This window comes from Eleutherodactylus coqui, chromosome 5, assembly GCF_035609145.1.
Source record: "Eleutherodactylus coqui strain aEleCoq1 chromosome 5, aEleCoq1.hap1, whole genome shotgun sequence".
NCBI lineage: Eukaryota > Metazoa > Chordata > Amphibia > Anura > Eleutherodactylidae > Eleutherodactylus > Eleutherodactylus coqui.
This window is the reverse complement of record NC_089841.1, coordinates 69,057,779-69,079,372: the sequence shown is the minus strand read 5'-3', so window position 1 is coordinate 69,079,372 and position 21,594 is coordinate 69,057,779. Positions and strand designations below refer to the sequence as shown.

The 21,594-nt window shown below is 43.4% G+C and overlaps 1 protein-coding gene across 1 annotated transcript in view; it reads left to right on the top strand.

Moving 5' to 3' along the window:
- LOC136627523 (von Willebrand factor A domain-containing protein 5A-like) overlaps window positions 1–21,594 on the top strand; it is a 176,455-nt gene that overhangs the window by 1,704 nt on the left and 153,157 nt on the right. Inside the window, exon 2 of the mRNA XM_066602705.1 lies at window positions 7,689–7,765. Within this exon, the coding sequence (XP_066458802.1) occupies window positions 7,702–7,765 (64 nt within the window). The 5' untranslated portion in view covers window positions 7,689–7,701. The remainder of the gene's footprint in view (window positions 1–7,688; window positions 7,766–21,594) is intronic.

Here is a 21,594-nt window from a genome sequence, read left to right as displayed (position 1 = left end):
AGGTGCCATAACCCACAACAAACGCCCTTCAGTTACTATCATAGTGCCGCTCACCGCTCCTGCATTTCACTTATTTCATACATATGGAAAACCTTGTGTACATTACCTACATAAATATTTGCAAGCTTACTGCCGTGAATAGTGCGGGCTCCGTGTGTGCAGGTGGAGACATTCATGTATTTGGTCATTTAGCCTCACATGACATCTCCATGATAACAGTACATCTTACGGGATGTGATCAGACTCTATTAGTAGTGCAGCCTCAGGCTTTGTGCGTGTAATATCAAGTGATCAAATCTCACAGTGATGGTCCATTCAGATGGGCAACAGAGTCGTGTCCTACATTCTCAGGCACAACTCACAAAGCACTCAAACACCCCACCCATGTGCTATGCGTGGTGCGAGAAATTGCATATCTGCATGTTCTATTGTGCGAGACTACCACAGAAATAGCACGCGCTGCGTTCTTCCCATTTTGCAGCATTGTTGCGAGAAAAAAATCCACCACATGAAAACACCCGTTGTAAATAATCAGCTGTATTTTTGTGAGTTCTTTGTGTATCTTGCAATGCACAAAGCTTGCACAATTTTTTCACCAATGTGAAGTCTCCCTAAGGCCCCTTTCGCACGACCGAGAAAAATTGCATGAGATTTGTGTGTTGTGAGATGCACAAATCTCGCACGAATATGAACCCCATATAAATTAACGTTTTTTTCTCTGCATTACAGTGCGGGGAAAAATTGTGGCATGTCCTATCTTTGGACGTTCCCTCGGAATGCCTCGTTCATTGTATTCAATAATAAAATACCTGATGGTTTTCCATGCTGTGCCTCACAGTTTGGATGATGACATGCCATTGGACGGCGTGTGAGAGAACGACATGGTGAACAAACACCTGAGTTCTCTATGGAATCGGCGGATGCAGAAGAACCCATGTAATTTGGCATCTGTGTCCAGTGATTCCAAGAGAGGAGGCAGAGTCTGATTTGGTGGACATTGTTTTCTGTCAGCCGAACGGACACTTTGTCCAGACTTGTCCACATTACAGATCTCGGTCTGAAAGGCTACGTGGCCTGGAGGTTGGAGGGAAGGTTCCCGTGGGCCTGTATGTCATCTGGATATCATCCTCCAGCCTGGACCTTCCATACGAGATCTTTTCTGCTTATGGAAAAAATTTTGTTACAGTGTTCTTAGATTGATGAGCTGGGATTAATTGATTCATCATGAAGTGGTCAAATGCATGAGTTTAGGGGTACCCAATTCTAGTGTCTGCTATTGACACCACTTCCTTGTCACAGAAAGTTTTGATATATTGTGTCCCAGATGTATGTATTAAAATTGGAGGATAGATACACCAACTGACCAACGGCGAAGGAATCCGAGATGGTGCGTTTATTATCATCACCCTTTAACATAACTCTCCTGGCCTGTTCTAAATTTTGTCGGACCTCACCCCAAACCTCTTGTAGCTTGGCAATTCTAGCATCAGCTGCGGGGTTCTCAGAAACAGAAGAACCCCGCAACGAACATCTGGGGTGATAACCCACATTACAGAAAAACGGCGAGGTACTGGATGTGGAATTGCAATGGTTATTAATAGCAAATTCTGCCAACGCCAAAAACTCTGCCCACTGCTGTTGCCGATCGCTCACGTAGAGCGATTTTGGTTCATGCGTTCTGTCTTTCCATTGGATTCAGGGGAAAAGGCCGTAGAGAATGATAACCCCACCCCCAAGTTCTAACAGAACGCACGCCAAAAACGGGCCACAAATTGTACCACCCGATCAGACACTACATCATTGGGGATGCCATGCAACCGTACCACTTCCTCAATGAAAATGGACGTCAATTCAGGAGCCGACGGTAATCTCTTCAATGGAACAAAATGAGCCATCTTAGAAAAACGGTCAACTACCACGCATATTACCGAATATCCTTGAGAAACAGGTAAGTCGTTAATAAAATCCATGGATAAGTGTGACCATGGTCTGGATGGAACAGGTAGTGGCAGTATAGGCCCCTCAGGGTGTCTCCTCCTACTCTTTCCACGAGCGCAGATGGTACAGGCCTCCACAAAACTCCTGACATCCTGGGCCATCCGTGGCCACCAGTACAAACGTCTGCATAATTCTAACATACTATGGATTTCCAGGTGACCCACTATGACGTATGTATGGACCTCCTCCAGTATCTGCAACTGCCAGGCACTGAGTACGAAAAGGTTCCCTTCTGGAAGAGAAACTGGGGCGTCAGCCTGAGCCGCCAAAATCTGGTTGGATATGTCTGACGTCAATGCCGCCACCACTATCCCAGGTGGCAAGATCCCCTCAGAGTGGGAATCTTCCTGCTCGGGAGCTCCAAAACTGTGAGATAAAGCATCAGTCCTGACGTTCTTAGACCCTGGGATATATGTAACGACAAAATTAAAGCATGAGAACAATAAGGCCCACCGGGCTTGTCGCGCATTAAGACGCTTGGTGGACTCTAGGTATATCAAATTTTTATGATCAGTAAATACTGTAACTTGATGCTTAGCTCCTTCCAGAAAATGTCTCCACTCCTCAAATGCCCATTTGATGGCCAATAATTCTCTATTGCCAATATCATAGTTTCTTTCCGCCGGACCGAATTTCCTGGAAGAGAAAGCACACAGCTGTTATTTGGCAAGAGAGCCTTGTGACAAAACCGCACCCACCCCATGTTCGGACGCGTCTACCTCCACCATGAAAGGCAGGTTAAGATTAGGTTTTATCAATACAGGGGTTCATGAGAATGCCGCCTTCAGACCTACAAAAGCCTCTATTGCCTGAGGTTACCAATTAACTAAATCAGCGCCCTTCTTGGTTAGGTCCATCAATGGTTTAGCCACCACGAAAAAATTCCTGATAAACTTACGGTAAAAATTTGCGAAACCGAGAAAGTGCTGCAGAGCCTTTAGACTGGTCGGTTGGCACCATTCAGTTATGGCGAGGTCCTTATCGGAATCCATCTAAATGGTGGAATGGTAGAACTGACACTTCTCCAATTTGGCAAATAATTTATTGTCTCGAAGACGGATTCTAATTAGCTTGTAAGCTTCCCTCAAATCGAGCATGGAGAACCATCTAGCCCCCATAACCTGATTAAGTAAATCGGGAATCAATGGAAGCGAATATTGATTCTTTACAGTAATCATATTTAACGCCCGATAATCAATACAAGGCCAAAGACTAACATCCTTCTCCTAGAAAAGGAACAGTCCGGCCCCAGCAGGAGACTCTGAATGGCGTATATGGCCCTCGCCCAAACTCTCAGTTAGATACTCTTTCATAGTGTCCCGTTCTGGCACAGTAACATTGTAAATACCCCCTTTAGGAATCTTACTTCCAGGAGGAGATCAATCTTGCAATCCCACTCCCTATGAGGGGGGAAAAACTTCTGAAAGTTGTTTGGAAAATACATCTGCGAATCCTTCTAAATACTTAGGTAGGCTGACCACCTCACAACCAGAGGAATGCAACTGGACAGTTGTCAAATGGTCTTGGCATCCGATACCCCACTGTATCAACTCGGAAGCTGCCCATTCGATAACGGAATTATGTAACTGCAACCATGTAGCCCCAAAACAACATCAACCGATAAATCTTCAATCACCAAAAATGTACAGATCTCTGTATGTAGAGCTCCCACCGAAAATCTTAGTTCCAGTGTAATCTTCTTTATCAAATCTGCGGCCAGCAGGGTGGCATCAATTCTAGAGACCTGTATATTGGGATTTAAATCTAGCAACTCAGAAGCTATTGACTTGACAAACTCGGAATTCATAAAATTAACTGCCGCCCCTGAGTCGACAAAAGCATGACCAGAAATGATGCAGGAGCCCAACAACATAGAGCAGGGGAGAAGCAACTTGGAAAAACCCGGAAGTACCTGAGCTCCTAGGCGATCCTTCTGGAGATTGTCTCGGAGCAGAAGTTTTCCTGCTACTGTCTCTGGTCACAGGTGGCGACACGATGTCCAGGGTCCCTGCAGTAGAAGCACAACCTGTTTCTTTGTCTGAAGGCCCGACGCTCAGATACTGACAGATATCCCAGTTCCATCTTCTCAATCTGGTTAGCAGGGGAACTGAGGTGTGGCTCTTTACAGGCCAAGGTGAGACTTTCCGATCTAGTGACCCCCTCTGGCCCTCAGCCGCCAGTCAGCTCGTACTGCTAACGTCATTGCTGTCTCTAACGTCTTAGGCTCCAGATGACCCAACAACAATTCTTTACTGACTCAGAGAGCCTGGTCAAAAAAATGTCCTTTAAGGCTCGATCATTTCACCCAGACTCTACACAAAGCTGTCGAAATTTCGAACAAAACTCCTCAGCCATCATTTTACCTTGAAGCAGGCTCAATAATTTAGAAACTGCATACCCTGCACGATCTGGCTCATCGTATACCTGACCTCAGGCAGAGAAGAAGGCATCCACCGACTGACGAGAGGGGGAATCTGATGGTAAAGAAAGTCCAATTCTGTGGGTCCCCTCTTAGTCTGGAAATAACAATTCCAACCCTCTGATGTTCTGACCCAGAGGATTGTGTCCGAAAACGAAAATATAGTCTGCATCCCTCACGGAACGCAAAGAATGCCTTATGGTCACCGGAAAAGAAGCCAGGTAAAGTCGCCTTGGGTTCACAAACAGACATGGGTCCCTGTGATACCATTGCCGGAGTCTTTGCCACCGCCTGCTCCTCGTGCGAGAGACAAGTCAACAAATCTTGTACTACCTTCGTTAATTTTATGCACCTGATTTATAACCACAGTAACTGCCTCCATGATGAACAGATACTCGGGGTCAATCTTCTACCCCAAATCTTTGTATGGCCAGTGGTTCTGTCAGGGCTGGTTAGGAATGAGTGACAGGAAGTCCCTACAACCAACCCTCTCCCCTGTCCCTACCTACTCGCCCCCTGGGCTTACACCCAGGGCGACAACTGGGTGGCAGTCCCTACTCTGCACTGAAGGAACCCCGGGAACAGGGACAGGAGAGACCAACTAACCAGAAGACAGAAAATAACAAAACTCCAAGTCAAAACTAAGAGAGTCAATAAGCACCAAAGAACTATCAAGGAATCCAGAGGGAGACAATAGGTCAGAGTAAACCGGGTCCGAGTACAGGAGCGAGCAACCTGAGTAAATGTTAGCTGGAGAACAATTAGCAACCACTCGCAGGGACTGACAGTGTCTGCAGAGATAAATACCCAAAACCCAGCCTAGGTCGGGGTGGAGCCTGGTTACGTACCAGCTGGTAATGCATGAAGTCAGGCCCTCCTCCAGCCATGCCCCCTAACAGGGGAACGCCGAGCCCGGCCGCCAAGGCCCCGCCCAGCAGCGCCGTGCACCCCACACCTGACATCGGCCCGGACACCAACCACCCCAAGCGACTCCCGGGCGGCAGTGCCGCGCACCACCACTGGCGACCACAAGTCCCCTCCTGACAACTTCCATGTATTAAAATTGGTTTATTTCACACCAAGACTATTAGGGATCTCATGGGATCCCTCCTGACACAAGTGGTGTTGGGCTTCCCTTGATTGCAGTTGCATAACCCAGTGGTGGATTGAGAAAAGGGGGATATTATTAAATGGAATCCTTCATGTAGTCGAGACTTTTTGTCCATGAAGGTATTTGCTGTTTAGGTGGTTGATGTACCTGCCTTCATACAGGAGTTTGTGAGGAGGGAGTGGACAGGGTACCACCTCATGGAGAAGGGGATTGTTCCATTGGGCTTATCCCAGGCTGTAGGTTACCCAAAAGCCGTAGGTACACTCTAACAGTTCCTTAAAGACAGTCCCTTAAAGATTATATCCAGGACAGTCTAAAAAACAGGGCATATTCGTCCTTCTCACTCTCTATTTGCCACTAGCTCTTCTTTGCAAAGAAAAAGGATGGGGGCTTGCGTCCTTTTTTGGATTTCAGGGAATTAAATAAAGATCCGTACCCATTGCCAATCATACTCAATCTTTTTAGTCGGCGAAGGGGTGCCAGTTGGTTTACTAAGTTAGATTTACATGGTGCTTATAATTTAATTAGGGTAGTGGGGGGGGGGGGGGGGGGATAAATGGAAAACTGCTTTTAACACACTCTAGAGGGACATTTTGAAAACTTGATTATGCCTTTTGGTCTGACTAATGCGCCTGTGGTATTTCACACTTTGATAAATGAAGTTCACTTTGTATTAGTGTATCTGGTCCATAGTCTTATTTTTCCTCCAGATTTTCATGTTGCATGTTCGTCTGGTACTTCAGGTGGGCTCATCCTCCGCTCATTTTCCTAATAGAGGGGCTGGTCTTTGTAGTGATGATGTGCCAGCCTAACTTGGGCGGGGGATGGTAAAGCCACCAACGTTAAGCCTCCAACAAGCCACCGCAAAATCGCACTGCCTGGAGGGCTCCAACATGGTGCTGGCAATGCATGTGTGGTCTCCTGTCTCCCTTCCTCGGCCATGGCTCTAGCTGGTGGAGAGGAAGCTTGTGCAGCAGTGCTACTACACTTTTCAGACAGTTGCTGGCGAGTGCCAGTCTCCTCTTACTCCCCTATCCTCCTTCTAGTCAGGTACCAAAGCAGGGCTTAAACTTCTGGCTGACAACTGCACTAACAGCGACTATATGCTGCTCCAATAAGTAAGGGGGTAATGCTACTAGTTGTATGAGGGCTTTGATTTTTTTCTTCAAGGACACCATTTTGGGATGCACATCCCTTAGTGTTTTTCTACTATTTGTTTTTCAGTGGGAGGGGCAATATTAGTAAATCTGCTATTTGCTTTTGGCTCTTATTTTATGTGTGTGTTTTATGGCATCCACCATGCCATATAAATAGCATAACTTTATTCTTCTGGTTGTTTTGATTACGGTAACTCAACTTCAAAAAAACTTCTGACATGTCATAGTGAATTGTCAGAACTGTTCAGTGTGGCGGTTTAGGTGGTGAGATCTTCACCAATTGCTAAAATAAATGGGCAGAAGCACTAAACCGAGTGCTTTGCCCAATCGGCTGTTATCAGCAACTGGTGTATGCACTCCATACACTCTCTCTGGAGCTTCTACATTACTCCAAGCAGGGCAGAGCACTACTGCCATACATTTTGGCAAACTGTGGGGTTTCAGCACCTTCACCCCCATTAATGAAGATTTCTAACATGTTAAAAGGTACATGCTATGTCAGAAGGTTTTTTACACAATGGTATGGCTAACAGGCCTCTGGGGGCCCTAGAACACTGATCTCAATTTTGTATCGTGGCCCTTGTAAGTGATAGAGAGAAAAACCAAATTGCAAATTCAATAGGGCCGCTGCTGTAACTGAAGTAAGGAAAGCATACTCGAAGTGGCCTTCTGCTACAATAGGGGCAGATCATCCCGAGAGTCAACCACTGGATCAGTATTTTTGACTACTCTGTAGAGGAAAATTAATGTATGCCAATACTTATGGGCCCAGCATGTACCAAAAAGACTTGTATAGTGAGTGTATGGGGCCTATGGATGTTTGGCGTGTTCGCCTGAAGTATTTTTTTGTTTTGATTAATACTTCTGGCTTTGTTGCACATAAGATGACCCACTGAATATATCATTTAAATTTTCCTCTGCTCATATCATGAAGCTCTAAGATAGTGAACTGATGAAGCACAGATAGATATCCTGATGACTGTTGTTTCATATCTCCTAATAGAACAAGAACAAAGATGTCATTCCCTCCATGTTGTCCTCCATGTTGTGGTCTCATCGTGGTTGAGTCCAAAAAGCCAGGTGAGATAATTGTTCCTGTTTTTGCTTATAAGCAAATTGTATAATATGTGAGTCAGCAGTCTTTGATGAACCAGCTCGCTAAGACCTAGTCTCTTCATGTATTCTATGTAATTAGGGGATTTATGGAGAGATCAGCTTATTTAGCCATTCATGTGCCATTTAAACTCCCACCCAGAATGCTTTGCTCAGAAGAATGTTGTAGAGCCTCACAATGCTGAAAGTAACTCTAAGAAGCCTGGGAGGAAGAGGTGAAGAGAATCCATACATGTCTTTTCAGTGGATATGGCCTTGGATAACATGTATCATTCTTTCATCATACAGTATCAACTCCTCTTCGTGAATCTCCCTTTCGGGAATACAAGTTTACCTTGAGGAAATCCAGTTGGTATAGGAAGTCCTGGGAAAAAGTATGCAAATTATTTCTTCTCCATAAAGAAGAAAACTGTCTCTCTAGTGTCAAGTATCTACTGTATAGGCCAAGGAGATGTCCCAGAGACCCTAACCTGTGCAAGGCCCCTCACACGGAAGAAGCTCTGTACAGGGCGTAAGTCTCTAGGTAGTGTACCCCAAAGCTAAGCTGAAGGTGTTCTAGCCTTAATTCATTCAGTATATAAGAAGCCTCTAATATCACTTTCTGATCATTATATAAATTTGGCAATTGCACTCAAGCCAAATGTTCATAAAGTTCTTCACAATCCAGACTTAACTTAGAAACATATAGGTTTTTAAAATTAGTAAAAAAAAAAAAAAAAGCACCTTCTTTATAACTGGAGAAATATCAGGCCTTCTCAATGATTTACTTTAATTCCAGAAGCCAAAACACAACCCTCTGCTTCCCTTTCCTCAAAGACCTTTCACTTCATAAAAAGACACTTTTTTTATGAAACACCTTTCAGATTATCCGCAAGTTGAGACTCCGCCCATTTCCCATTTATTTTTGGCTAATTAATGGGATAATATATATTTTTGATCTTCATCTAAAGCTTGTAGCTGAATTTGTCCTCATGACCTCTATTTAGAATTGTGTAAGCTAATCTTCTGTATATACTAGTATAAATGCCTTCATAGCATCCCATACTAGAGACACTGAGCAAGAGCCAATACTAATCTGAAAAAATTCCAAGAGAGCCTCCTCTGTTCTAGCATTACCATCAAGCAGGTTCAACCAAAACGGATTTAACCTCAACTCTATCAAACCCAAATCCCCCACCATTCATAATCAATGACAAAAGAATGCTCAGACACAGTCCATGGTAGATATTCTACTCTTTGAACCACCAGCGTACCACTAGAGGGAAAGCTTATGCAAAGGAGCTAGATTGTGTTTGTAAATTGATTTTGCAGCTGTATGCAGCACGGTTTAGGTATGTGTACGGAGGGGGGCGCCGCGAGTTGAACTTTTGCACCCAAGATCCTGAGCCTTTAGCTAGGCCCCTGCTATGACCAGAAGGAAGCATAGATGGAGTACCTATTGTGAGGTCTATTCTAGTAAGTGTATTATGTGAACTAGAATAACAAGAGTATTGTTGAACTTCTGGATTTCTCAACCTCCACAGATCACATAAACCTAATTCCACTAATAAATGCGTGAAAGTAGTTTTCACAGATGTAAACATTGAAGAGGCTGCAGCATTCACACAAACATGGCAGTTCCCTTCAATCAGCTGATTGGTGGAGGTCACCAATGGCATCCTCCCATCAACCAGATCTTGGAGGGTCGAATAGGTTGGCATCAGAGATGAGCGAGTGTACTTGGTAAGGACAGATACTCGAGCGAGTATCGTCTTTACCGAGTACCTGCCTGTTCGTCCGCAAAGATTCGGGTGCCGACGGGGGTGAGCGCTGTGTTGGGAGCGAGCAGGAGGGAGCGGGGGGGAGAGAGAGAGAGATTACCCCCGCCAGCACCCGAATCTTTGTGAGCCTGCAGGTACTCGGTAAGGACGATACTCGCTCGAGTATTTGTCTGTACCGAATACGCTCGCTCATCTCTAGTTGGCATGGTTTAGAAGTTGGATAACCACTGTAATATAACACTTTGCAGTTTTATATGTATCTGTACCTAACCAGCATATATTTACGTTATATTGCCAACTTTATGTATAATAATAATCTTTATTTATATAGCGCCAACATATTCCACAGCACTTACAATACAGGGAAAATACCACAAGACAACGGTTACATGAAGTAATCAATTGATGGAAGCAGTAGGGGTGAGGGTCCTGCTCCGACGAGCTTACACACTACAAATAATGGGGTGATACAGAAGGTAAAGAGGCTGGAGATGTGCACGGTATGGCGAGGCGGAGAGTAAGGGATGCTATACACATGTATATGTACTCTACGCAATTATAAACAAATAAACCGTTCAAGATTTCACTCTAACTTACTAGCTACACTACTACACATACAATCATTTACCCAGAAAAATATTCTAGCAACTGCAGCTCTTCCCTAGTAATTAGCAGCATTACTAGCCTTTAGCCTGCCGCACACTACAACTATGGCATTTTCCTATCACTAGCTAACACACTACACAATCTATCAAACTAGACCTTATCAAACATAGCAATTTTCCCAAATTTAGCAGGTTAACTGTGCCAACCCTTCTTATAAGGCATGGTGGCTGAGCCCAGGCCTCCTTGACTCAAACACTAATCAGGCTCCTCTACCACCTCACATGGTCACACCGCCAAACTCTCCTGTTTAATGCTTCTTTTATCCCCTTCCTAACAGGGTTCTGACACAATGCTCAGTGCCACAACATTCACTACCAGATTAGCGTCAGGCTCTGCATAGTGCTCGGTACCTCCTTCTCATGTAAACTGGAGGCCAGGAAAGTGTTTTTCTAGTGTCCAGCGATACTGGCAGCACGTAGTATAAATAAAGACAAATGGCTAGGTTGAATAAAGAAAAATAATGTTCTCGTCCCACTACCTCTTTTAACGACATCCAGTTCTCCTGCTCATGTGCATAGCCTTACATTAATGAATATTGAACTTCATTTGCCATTTTTCTACCCAAGCCCTCAGTGTATCTAGTTCCATTTGCAGCCATATATTGTCCTCTGTAGTATTAATTATCTTGTCTAATTTTTTATAGATTGCAAATATTGATATATTACTGTGCAGTCCCTCTATCAGGTCATTAATAAATATATTGAACAGAATGGGGCCCAAAACTGAACTCTTTGGCATCCCTCTAGCAGTGGTATGAACCATTTATTACCACCCTCTTCTTTCTATCGACAAGCCATTTATTTACCCAGCTACACATGTTTCCACCCAGAAACCCCTTGAATATTTTTTCAATTATTCAAGTGAGACTTACTGGCCTGTAGTTACCAGGCTCTCTTCCTGACCCCTTTTTGTATATTGGAACCATATTGGCAACACACTAATCTAGTGGTACAACCCTGGTCTCAATAGAGTCCCTAAACATAAGAAATAGCAGTCTGTCTATCACATCACTTAGTTCCCTTGGAACCCATGGGTGGATTCCATCTGGACCCGTCAATTTGACGTTTTTAATCTTTTTTTATGTTTCAAAAGTATTTATTGAAAGAAAATTTAGCTGCCCTAAATGGGTTCCAATGCTGTCACATGCCCTAAAGCACAGGTTGGAGTCCTCAGGGTAGATGGCATATATGCGAGCTGACACCATATAGGCTCTATGTAACACCTTTAAGGAAGTCTCAGTAAAGGCCATTTAGACACAATGATCATCTCTCAAAATTTGTTATAATGATCAAAAGCGAGCGATGGTTTTGCTTTTAAAGACGGACGTTTTACCCAACAAAAATCATTGGAAAATAGACATAGCGGCCGGCATTTCAGTCGTTAGATTATCGTTGTGTAGCGTTTGTGTTAAACGATATTGAGTGATAGTTTGTTTGAAAGGTGTGGGCATTTAGTGAAGGGGAAAAAAGAGCTTCTTTGTATCGACTCGTGAAAATCGTTGGCGCGCTTATCTTGTCTTTAAAAAAAGCCGAGCTGCTTAGCAGCGACAGAAAGAAACTAGATGTCTAATATAAAAGTAAAAAAAGACACCAATTATAGGTGATCTGTGTTAAGGAATTGTGAAAGAGTTATATGTAAAAGACCAGGTGGAACAAACTATAGTATTTTTGTCATTGGACTGTAAATAATCTCTTGGTCATCTATGTCAAAAATACATGTAGTTTTGTGTATTGATGTATTAGCGACCTTAAAGGATCTGTGGTTGTGTTTAGGGAAAAACATAGGTTTTGTAAATTGACCTTTAAAAAATTCTGTACATGTCAAGTTTGCTAATTAGAAAAAATAATTAAACAATGGCTAGTGTAGGGTTTTCCCAGCTATGGCATTGAAAAAAAGACAGCTGAATGTACACCCCGCCAAACAATTAACCCCTTAACGACGGCCCCATCGGGAAACTACGTCCTCAGAAAGTGGGCCTTAATCCTAGAGGACGTAGTTTTATGCATCCTCTTTGGATTGATGCCCACTGGCCTGAGGACGTGACAGCTCCATGCTGTCGGTGCCCGCAGGTAGCCGACAGCATGGAGCTGTCATCCCAGGATTCGGGCAGTCCCCCCCGGCATTGCGATCGGCGCTATGCAATGGATAGCGCCGATCGCAAAAAAGCAAAGAAAAGTGCGTAAAAAGTTAGATATTCAGCTGCTATGATGGATCGGATCCATCACGGCAGCTGAAAATACTCACACGGCTTGTCGGCGGTGTCCCCCGGAGATCTGGTCCTCCCGGACCCGCCGGCGGCCTTCTGCGCATGCGCGCCTGACGATGACGTCACGCGCACGCGCAGAAGCCCGGGTGTCCCCGGCAAATTTAAAATCTCCTGGCTCCCGGCTCCTGAAGGTAGCCGGGAACCAGGAGGTGTTACCGGGGACCACTGTGAGCGGTCCCCGGGCCCGCGATCACCGCTATCCATTGCGATAGCGGTGATCGCGAAAAAGTTTAAAAAGTAAAACAAAAGTAAAGTTTCACCTCCCCTCATGGATCGGATCCATGAGGGGAGGTGAAGATACTCACCCCCGGTCCTCTGCGATGTCCCGATGTCCCGGGACCCGAAATCCCCGTCTGCGCATGCGCGCCCGATGATTGACATCGGGCGCGTGCACAGAGGGGCTCGAGCCCCGGGAAATTCAAAATTGCTCTGCTCCTGGCTGCCATGTGTAGCCAAGAGCAGAGGGATGTCACCAGGGACATGATCACTGTCATCCAATGGATGACAGTGATCATGTAAAGTAAAAAAAAAAGTGCAAAAAGTAAAAAAAAAAAAAAAGTGCAAAAAGTAAAAAAAAAGTTTTAAAAAGTTAAAAAAAAGCTTGCGTTTCATCTCCCCCCACGGATCATATCCGTGAGGGAGGATGAAATGACGTACCTAAGGCCTGCGTATTTATCCGCGGACCTCAACCCAGCTTCTGCGCACGCGCCCGTCACCAATGTGGCAGGCGCATGCGCAAAAGCCGTGGTTTTTTTAAATCTCCCTGCTCCTGGCTACAAAACTTAGCCGAGAGCCTGGAGATTTCACGGGGGCCGCGGTGAGCAGTTCCTGATCACGTGTTCGCCGTTATCCAAAGAATAATGGCGATCACGTATAAAGTTAAAAAAAGGTGAAGCTTCATCTCCCCTCACTGATGCGATCGGTGAGAGGAGATAAAATTTTTTACCGGAGGCCTCCATATTTGCACCCCGACGCAATCTTCTTCCGTGAACTTTCCCGTATTCTGCGCATGCGACCGCTGGCAAAACACCGGACACATGCGCAGGAGTCGGGGAGCCCAGGAAACTTAATATCTCCTTGCTCTCGGCGACCAACGGTCACCGAGAGCCTGGAGCAGTGACGGGTGTCACGTGAAAAAATGGTAGCGATCTACCTTTGGCTGGTCTCACATGACCGGATAGGAATTACGGATTCCGCATGCGTTTGATTAGCGGTAATACGCAGATCAATCGCATTGGATTACACAATTCCGCTCACATTAGTGGGCTGGAATTGCGTAATCCACTCGCAGAAAAGAGAACGCAGCAGGTTCTATTTTACTGTGGATATCGGCAACATAGAGCCCATTGTGCTCCATGGTCATGGATATACCCGCAGCCCATACGCAACTACGTTGTATACGGGCTGCGGGTACCCGCGTCATCGCTAAGCGACGGTGCGGGAAATACAAACAACAACAAAAAAAAGGTGTACTGCGCATGACCGCCTGTGTGAGTAGGCAGTTATGCGCAGTACATTACGCGGCCGTACTCAGGGTCACAGCCGGGCTCACAGCCGGGATCCACCTACGGCTGTGTGAGCCCGGCGTTATTCAGACCGCTACCTGTAATACGCAATTTACAAGAAGCCCCGGGAACGCTCGCCTTCCTGCAGTTCCAGGAGCAGCTTGTTGAGCGCCTTCTGTGTGTGAGACCGCTGCACCTCATCAAGCTTATGGAGACTCACAGAGCGCCACTTTTTACACCCCATCCCCGCCACTGAGGTCAAAAAATGACTCCCAAAAAGCATGAGAGGAGGGGGGATACACGGTTTTATTGCCCCATGTGCCCATCCCAACCAGCCTCCATAATTACCCGTCTTTGGAAATACTACACAGTTCACATTATTACTTTTATCTAAGATTTGGGGAACGCCGAAAAGGGTGCGGAGGGGGGGGGGGATTTTAGGGAGTCAATTTTTATTCCGTACAAATGAGCAATGGGGCCTGGGATTTATTCAGTTATGCCCTGCAATCCAGCGGGCATTCCCTCCATTACAGGCCTTGCCATGTTTCCTGTAAGTAGATTAGGGCCACAATGGGTATGTTTTTGAACACGGGACAAACGGGGGTATCCATTTTGGGGTTAAGGTCTTCATTCCTATGTAAACTGTACAAAAAAAAAAGTTTTTAAATTGACAAAATTGCCAAAAAAATGAAAATTGTATTTTTTTTCTTCTGCTTTGCTGAAATTTATTCAAATACTGTGTGGTCAAAATACGCAGTACACCCCTAGATGAATTCGTTAAGGGGTCTAGTTTTTAAAATGGGGATATTTGTGGGGGTCTTTATAGTTTTGGACGCTCAATGACTCTATAAGTGGGCAATGGGGCCTGGAATTTATTCCGTTGTACCCTAAAATCCAACGGGTGCTCCTTCCATTATAGGCCTAGCCATGCGTCCTTTAAGTAGATTAGGGCCACAAGGGGTATGGTTCTGAACACGGGACAAACAGGGGTATCCATTTTGGGGTGAAAGTCTTCATCCCTATGTGTGCTGTACAAAAAAAACTGTTTTTAAATTGATACAACTGCCAAAAAAATGAAAATTGTAATTTTTTTCCTACTGCTTTGCTTAGATTTATTCAAAAATTGTAGGGTAAAAATACACAGTACACCCCTAGATAAATTCGTTAGGGGGTCTAGTTTTCAAAATGGGATCATTTGTGGGGGTTCTCTGTCGTTTTGGCCGCTCAAGGGCTCTACAAGTGTGCAATGGGGTCTAAATCACCTTCATGCTAAATTTCTGTTCTGAAAGCCACCGACTACTCCTTTCATTTTGCGCCCCATTGTGCATCCAGACAAAAGATTAGGGCCACAATGGGTATGTCTCTGAACACGGGACAAACAGGGGTATCCACTTTGGGGTGCAAGTCTTCATTCATGTGTGTGCTGTACCAAAAAAGCAGTTTTTAAAACGACAGAATTGCCAAAAAAACGAAAATCACAATTTTTTCCTTTTGCTTTGCTTCAATTCATTCAAAAACTGTGGGCTCAAAATGGTCAGTACACCCCTAGATAAATTCATTAAGGGGTCTAGTTTTTAAAATGGGGTCACTTGTGGAGGTTCTCTTTGATTTTGGCCGCTCAAGAGCTCTACAAAAGTGCTATGGGCCTAAAACTCCTTCAAGGAAAATCTATGTTCTTAAAGCCACCGACTACTCCTTTCGTTTTGGGCCCCATTGTGCATCCAGACATAAGATTAGGGCCACAATGGGTATGTCTCTGAACACGGGAGAAACAGGGGTATCCATTTTGGGATGAAAGGCTTCATTCATGCGTGTGCTGTACAAAAAAAGCTGTTTTTAAAATGACAGAATTGACAAAAAAATGAAAATCACAATTTTTTCCTTTTGCTTGGCTTGAATTCATTCAAAAACTGTGTGGTCAAAATGGTCAGTACACCCCTAGATTAATTCGTTAAGGGGTCTAGTTTTCAAAATGGGGTCACTTGTGGGGGTTCTCTTTGGTTTTGGCCACTCAAGAGCTCTACAAAAGTGCTATGGGGCCTAAAACGCCTTCAAGCAAAATTTATGTTCTGAAAGACACCGACTACTCCTTTCATTTTGGCTCCCGTTATGCATCCAGACATAAGATTAGGGCCACAATGGGTATGTTTCTGAACACGGGAGAAATGGGGGTATCCATTTTGGTGTGTAAATCCTCATTTTCATGGGCTCTATAGGAAAAAAATATGTCTTTAATATGACATATTTGCAAAAATATGAAATTTTATTTTTTGTCCCCTAAATTGAACTAATTCCTGAAAAGAACTGGTGGGGTCAAAATACTCATGACACCCCTCAGTGAATACACTAAGGGGTGTAGTTTTTAAAATGGGGTCATTTGTGGGTGTATCTATTATTCTGACACTTATGAGCCTCTGCAAACTTGGCTTGGTGCAGGAAAACAAAGTGCTCCTCAAAATGCTGAAAAGTAATGTTAAATTTGTACATCCTCTAAATGGTTAAAAAAAACACAAAAGTTTTTCAAGTGTGCATTCAGAATAAAGTAAACAGATGGAAATACATATCTTATCAAAAATTTGTACAGTATGTTTGGACATATTTGAGATATTACGGTTGAAAATGTGAAAAAATGACAATTTTTTCTAAATTTTTCCAATATTGGTACTTTTAATAAATATACACAAATTATATCGGTCTCTTTTTACAATCTAAATGAAGTACAACATGTGGCGAAAAAACAATGTCAGAATCACTGGGATATGTAAAGCCTTTACGGAGTTATGCCACGTTGAACGACGCATGTCAGATTTCCAAAATTTGGCTCCGTCACTAAGGCGCAAACAGGCTTCGTCACTAAGGGGTTAAACACTCCCATCAAATCGCTGAATGGCTGAACGAATGGCATTTAAACCAAACGAAAAGCGAACTGTCGAGCGATGGATTTTAAACAGACTGAAAAACAACGATGAACGAATAGGTAACGAAAAATGCACGATGGGCGCACATTTACACACAATGATTATCGCTCAAAAGACGGCTTTGTGCGAATCTTGAGCGATAATCGTTCTGTCTAAATGGGCTTTAAGACTAACTTGCCAGCTGTTTTTGCTTAGACTCTCTCTGCAATGACACCATCTTTCTACTGTTAAGGAGGCATTTAAATCTGATTCCCATTGAATCGTGTAAGGTAATTTGTCTTGTTCTGATTTATTCAGTGTGTTATAGAGATGTGACAACGTGCCTGGGTAAATTGGACAATATTTGCAGAGTGCCTCTAGTGGGTTCATTTCAACCTTAGTCTCTGGGGGAACCAAGGAGGACCAAAAGTTGAATACTTGGATAATTCTCCAGCACTCTGTTTGGGGTGGCTGGAAATGGTTTCTGAAGGCAGAAAGTGAAGTAGCCTACCATGGAGCAAGAATTCACTTAGTGTAGTTATTTTATTAAACTGCCACCAGGTGAAGCTTGAGGTATCAAATCCTAGAGGGAATGCTGGGTTTGACAGGAGTGAGGTCAGAGGAGATGGTCCTGAATGACAAGTCAACTTGAATCGCGCCCATAGCAAAATGGTGAAAAATAAAAGAGGAGCTGACATTCTGAGGCTAGTTGGGAGGATGGCCTTGGTCCAGAACAGGGTTGGCCAACTATGGGGACGTAATTGTATGTTTCTATGGCGACCCATAGAGGGTAGGTAGTCCCTGGCTGCATAAATTGGTGGGATTTGGGCTAAACCAGCTGCCTTATAGTAATTAAGGAGATTAGGAACAGATAGTCCACCTGATCTTTGTGGAGAAACATGATGTTCTTTGATATTCTAAATAGGTATAATATCCTAATAATGGTAAAAGCACAATTTTTATACTGTGAATCCGGCCTATCCAGGAGAGGTAAGGGCACCCCACTTTATTAGGTATTGTATAAGCTTTTGGAAAAGGGGTTCGTAATTCCATTTATAAATAGAAACTATATTGTTTGTTAATCTGATTTCAAGATAGGATCATTATTGTGGGCGGATGTGGAATTGGAAATTTATATCAATGAGTTTTTGAATGTGTGGCGGAACATTACAATGACATATGTCGGATTTTGATTGGTTTATTTTGACACCGGATGCCCTTTTAAAGCTCCCCAAAACTGACAACAGATTAGGGAGAGAGGTTAAGAGTTTTGTTGGTGTCAGGAAGAGGTCATTGGCAAAGAGACTGAGTTTTGAATTTTTAGAATCCACAGGGACCCCAAATATGTTAGGGTTTTCATGTATGGCTATAGCTAGGGGTTCTATTGCCAGCGCAAACATGACTGGAGAAAGTGGGCAACCTTGCCTAGTGCCTCTTCATATATTAACAGGAGTAGGCCTGGTAGAGGGGATTTTAAGAAAAGCTATAGGTTTAGGAAAGGCCCCCCCAAATCCCATTCGATGAAAGACAAGTTGTAGGTATGATCAAAATAGACTGTCAAATGCTTTCTCAATGTTGAGTGTGAGAACTGTTAACAGTGTTTTTTGGAGATTTGCTATGTGGATTAGTTTCAGTATTTTGCAAACATTATCGAGTGCCTGTCTGCCTGGGATAAACCCCACTTGATCACGGTGTATAAGTGAAGGGAGGAGTTTATTAAGTCTGAAAGCCATGATGGATGTGAGGAGTTTGAGGTCAATATTAAGAAGGGATATGGGCCTATAATTAAATGGGATTGTAGGGTCCTTCCCAGGTTTTGGTATAATCGTTATGAGAGCTTGTAATAAATTTGGGTGAATTTGGCCTTGTTGTAGAATATGATTGTATAATTCAACCAGATGTGGGATTAATATAGGAGCAAATTTCTTGAAGTACAAGCTAGTGTAGCCGTCCGGTCCAGGGGCTTTACCTCTTGAGTCGTTTAATCAACTTCTTCTATAGGGACATCCAAGTTAAGGTCTGAAAGGGCAGAGTCTGATGGTCTAGGGAGGTTAAGTTAGGAAAGAAAGGTGTTTGTCAGGGCATCATAGGCAGACTTGTGTGCTGTGTAGAGTTTCTGATAATATTGGTGTAAATTTGAGTACATTTTGTCTGGGTTGGAGATGAGAGCGCCTGCTCGGGTTCGGATCTTATGTATAGTATTGAGTGTTTGCCTCTTCCTTAGTTTACGCGCTAAAAGGCGGTCCGGCTTGTTTGCATATTGGTAGTACATAGATTGTGTCCAGGCTAATGCCTTTTCTGTTTTGTGAGTTAAGATGACATTTAACTCTAACCAGAATAATCCGAAAGAGGAAGCTGACTGTGAGAAACGTTTTTAGCCTTTATTTATTACGTGCCATATATCAGTAAAACTTCAGATGCAACCAGTACCTTGGTTACCTTGCTACTGCAAAAAAAACCACTTCCTTAAAAGACGTGCAACTAAAAACCACTGACAGTTAACTCTACTCTATTCTTTATTGTGCATACATATCAACCCTTCTCCTTCTAAATAAAAAGCACCTACATAACAGCCCTAATCCAAAACTACGTATGATACTTTGATAGAAAAATATTAATAAAAAGTAAATACTGTATATACTCGAGTATAAGCCTAGTTTTTCAGCACATTTTTTTTTGTGCTGAAAAAGCCCCCCTTGGCTTATACTCGAGTCAGTGAAGGCTTTAAAAAAAACAAACTCCATACTTCCCTCCCAGCCGGCGTCTGTGTCTCCGGCGGCGGTGCGGCAGGCTGCTTGAATTCTCTCCGCTGTCATCTTCCGCCGTCCTCTTTGCTCGGCACAGTCATCCCCCGCCGTCAGCACTGCGTAAGTAGGAGCTGTGATTGGATTGAGCACTGGCCAATCACAGCCGGTGCTCAATCATTCACAGCCAATCCAGCTGCTTTAGAATTCTCCCTGCTCAGCTTTCAAATCCCCTGCTGTCAGTGTTGTGTAAGTAAGCGCTGTGATTGGATCGAGCGCCAGCTGTGATTGGCTGACGCTCAATCCAATTACAGCGCTTGCTTACACAGCATTAACAGAGCCAAGCAGAGAGGACAGTGGGGGATTACAGCAGGGAGAACTCAGGCAGCTTGTCACACAGACGGCGGCTGGGAGGGGAGTATGGAGGGTATTTTTTTTACCTAGTATATACTCGAGTATAGCTCAGCTTATACTCGAGTCAATAAGTTTTCCCAGTTTTTTGTGGGGAAATTTATTGTCTTGGCTTATACTCGGGTCGGCTAATACTCGAGTATATACGGTAAATATGGATGAATAAATAAATCTATAATTAACATCAAATTCCATATTTGTAATCAAATAGAGTATATAATAAGTATAAAGTGAACACAGATAAATAGGAATAAATAAACACATTATTGATGTCATAATTAATTAATAGTATATGGTAAAGTATGAAATAAATGCAAAAATAGATAAAACTTCACATTCATATCACACTCATAAATATGAATATATGATTTTATAATAATTCATCATAGAATAATTCTGAAATTATCAAAATAGAAAAAATGTCTACATATATTTAGCAAAAAAAAACCCAAACATATATCATTAATAAATCCGATTTCATATATAAACCTTTTGGGAACCGTGTGTCTAATGTGAGTATCCAAAAGGCTTCCTGTTTAAGAAACTGATCTTGACCGATTCTCAATTTCCTGATATTCCGTGCTTTTTCGATTCCGTAAAAGGAGAAATTATCCACATTGCCCTCATGCTCTTCAACGAAATACTTAACTGCACCTGAGCTACAATATATTTAAGTTTGCATATGGTACACTCGATGACATAGATTACATTAGACGAATCGCAATTAATAAAATCTCTTATCAAAACGTTATTTGTATTATTACTATAACTAAAGCTGAGTGTTTTATGTGCCTTATTGCATGCCCCACAACTCTGTCTGCCATATTTAAAAAACTTTGAAATCAAACCACTGTGAATTAAATTTTGGGGGGTTTTAACCCCTTTCCGCTCCAGGGCATAAGTTTACGTCCTGGCAGCAGGGTACTTCATAAGTGATCTCACGCTATTCCGCAGCGGGAGTCGGCTGTCAGTGATAGCTGCAACAATGGGGGTGCATCGGAGATGTGCCCCCCGCTGTTAACCTCTTCCCTGCCACGATCTATGTAGATGGCGGCATGGGAAGGGTTCACAGAGGGAGTACGCTCTCTTTGAAGATGCCGGGCTCTCTCGATATAATCGCAGAGAGCCCGGCTGGTTGCCATGGCAACAGGATGCCAGATACCGGCATCCTGTATTACCATAGCCTGTAATCGCTGTATAAGCGATAAGGCATTTGCAGGGCAGTAGCCCTGCAAATGCCTTATCACAGCGATCATCAGTGCTGTGCTGTACGTCCCCCAGAGGGACACAAATAGTGTAACAAAAACGATAATAAAAATGAACAAAAAAGAAAAATGTAAAAACCAACCTTTTTTTTGCTTTTTCTCATATTAGCATAAAAAATTTTTTTTTTAATTAAAATCCCACATATTTGGTATTGTCGCATCCATAACGATGCGTACAATAAGTTGCACATGCTTTTGACTCTACACGGAAAAAATTGTTAAAAAAAATGCTAAAAACTGAGGCAAAATGCTAATTTGTAGCGTTTTGCCTCCCTAAGAACG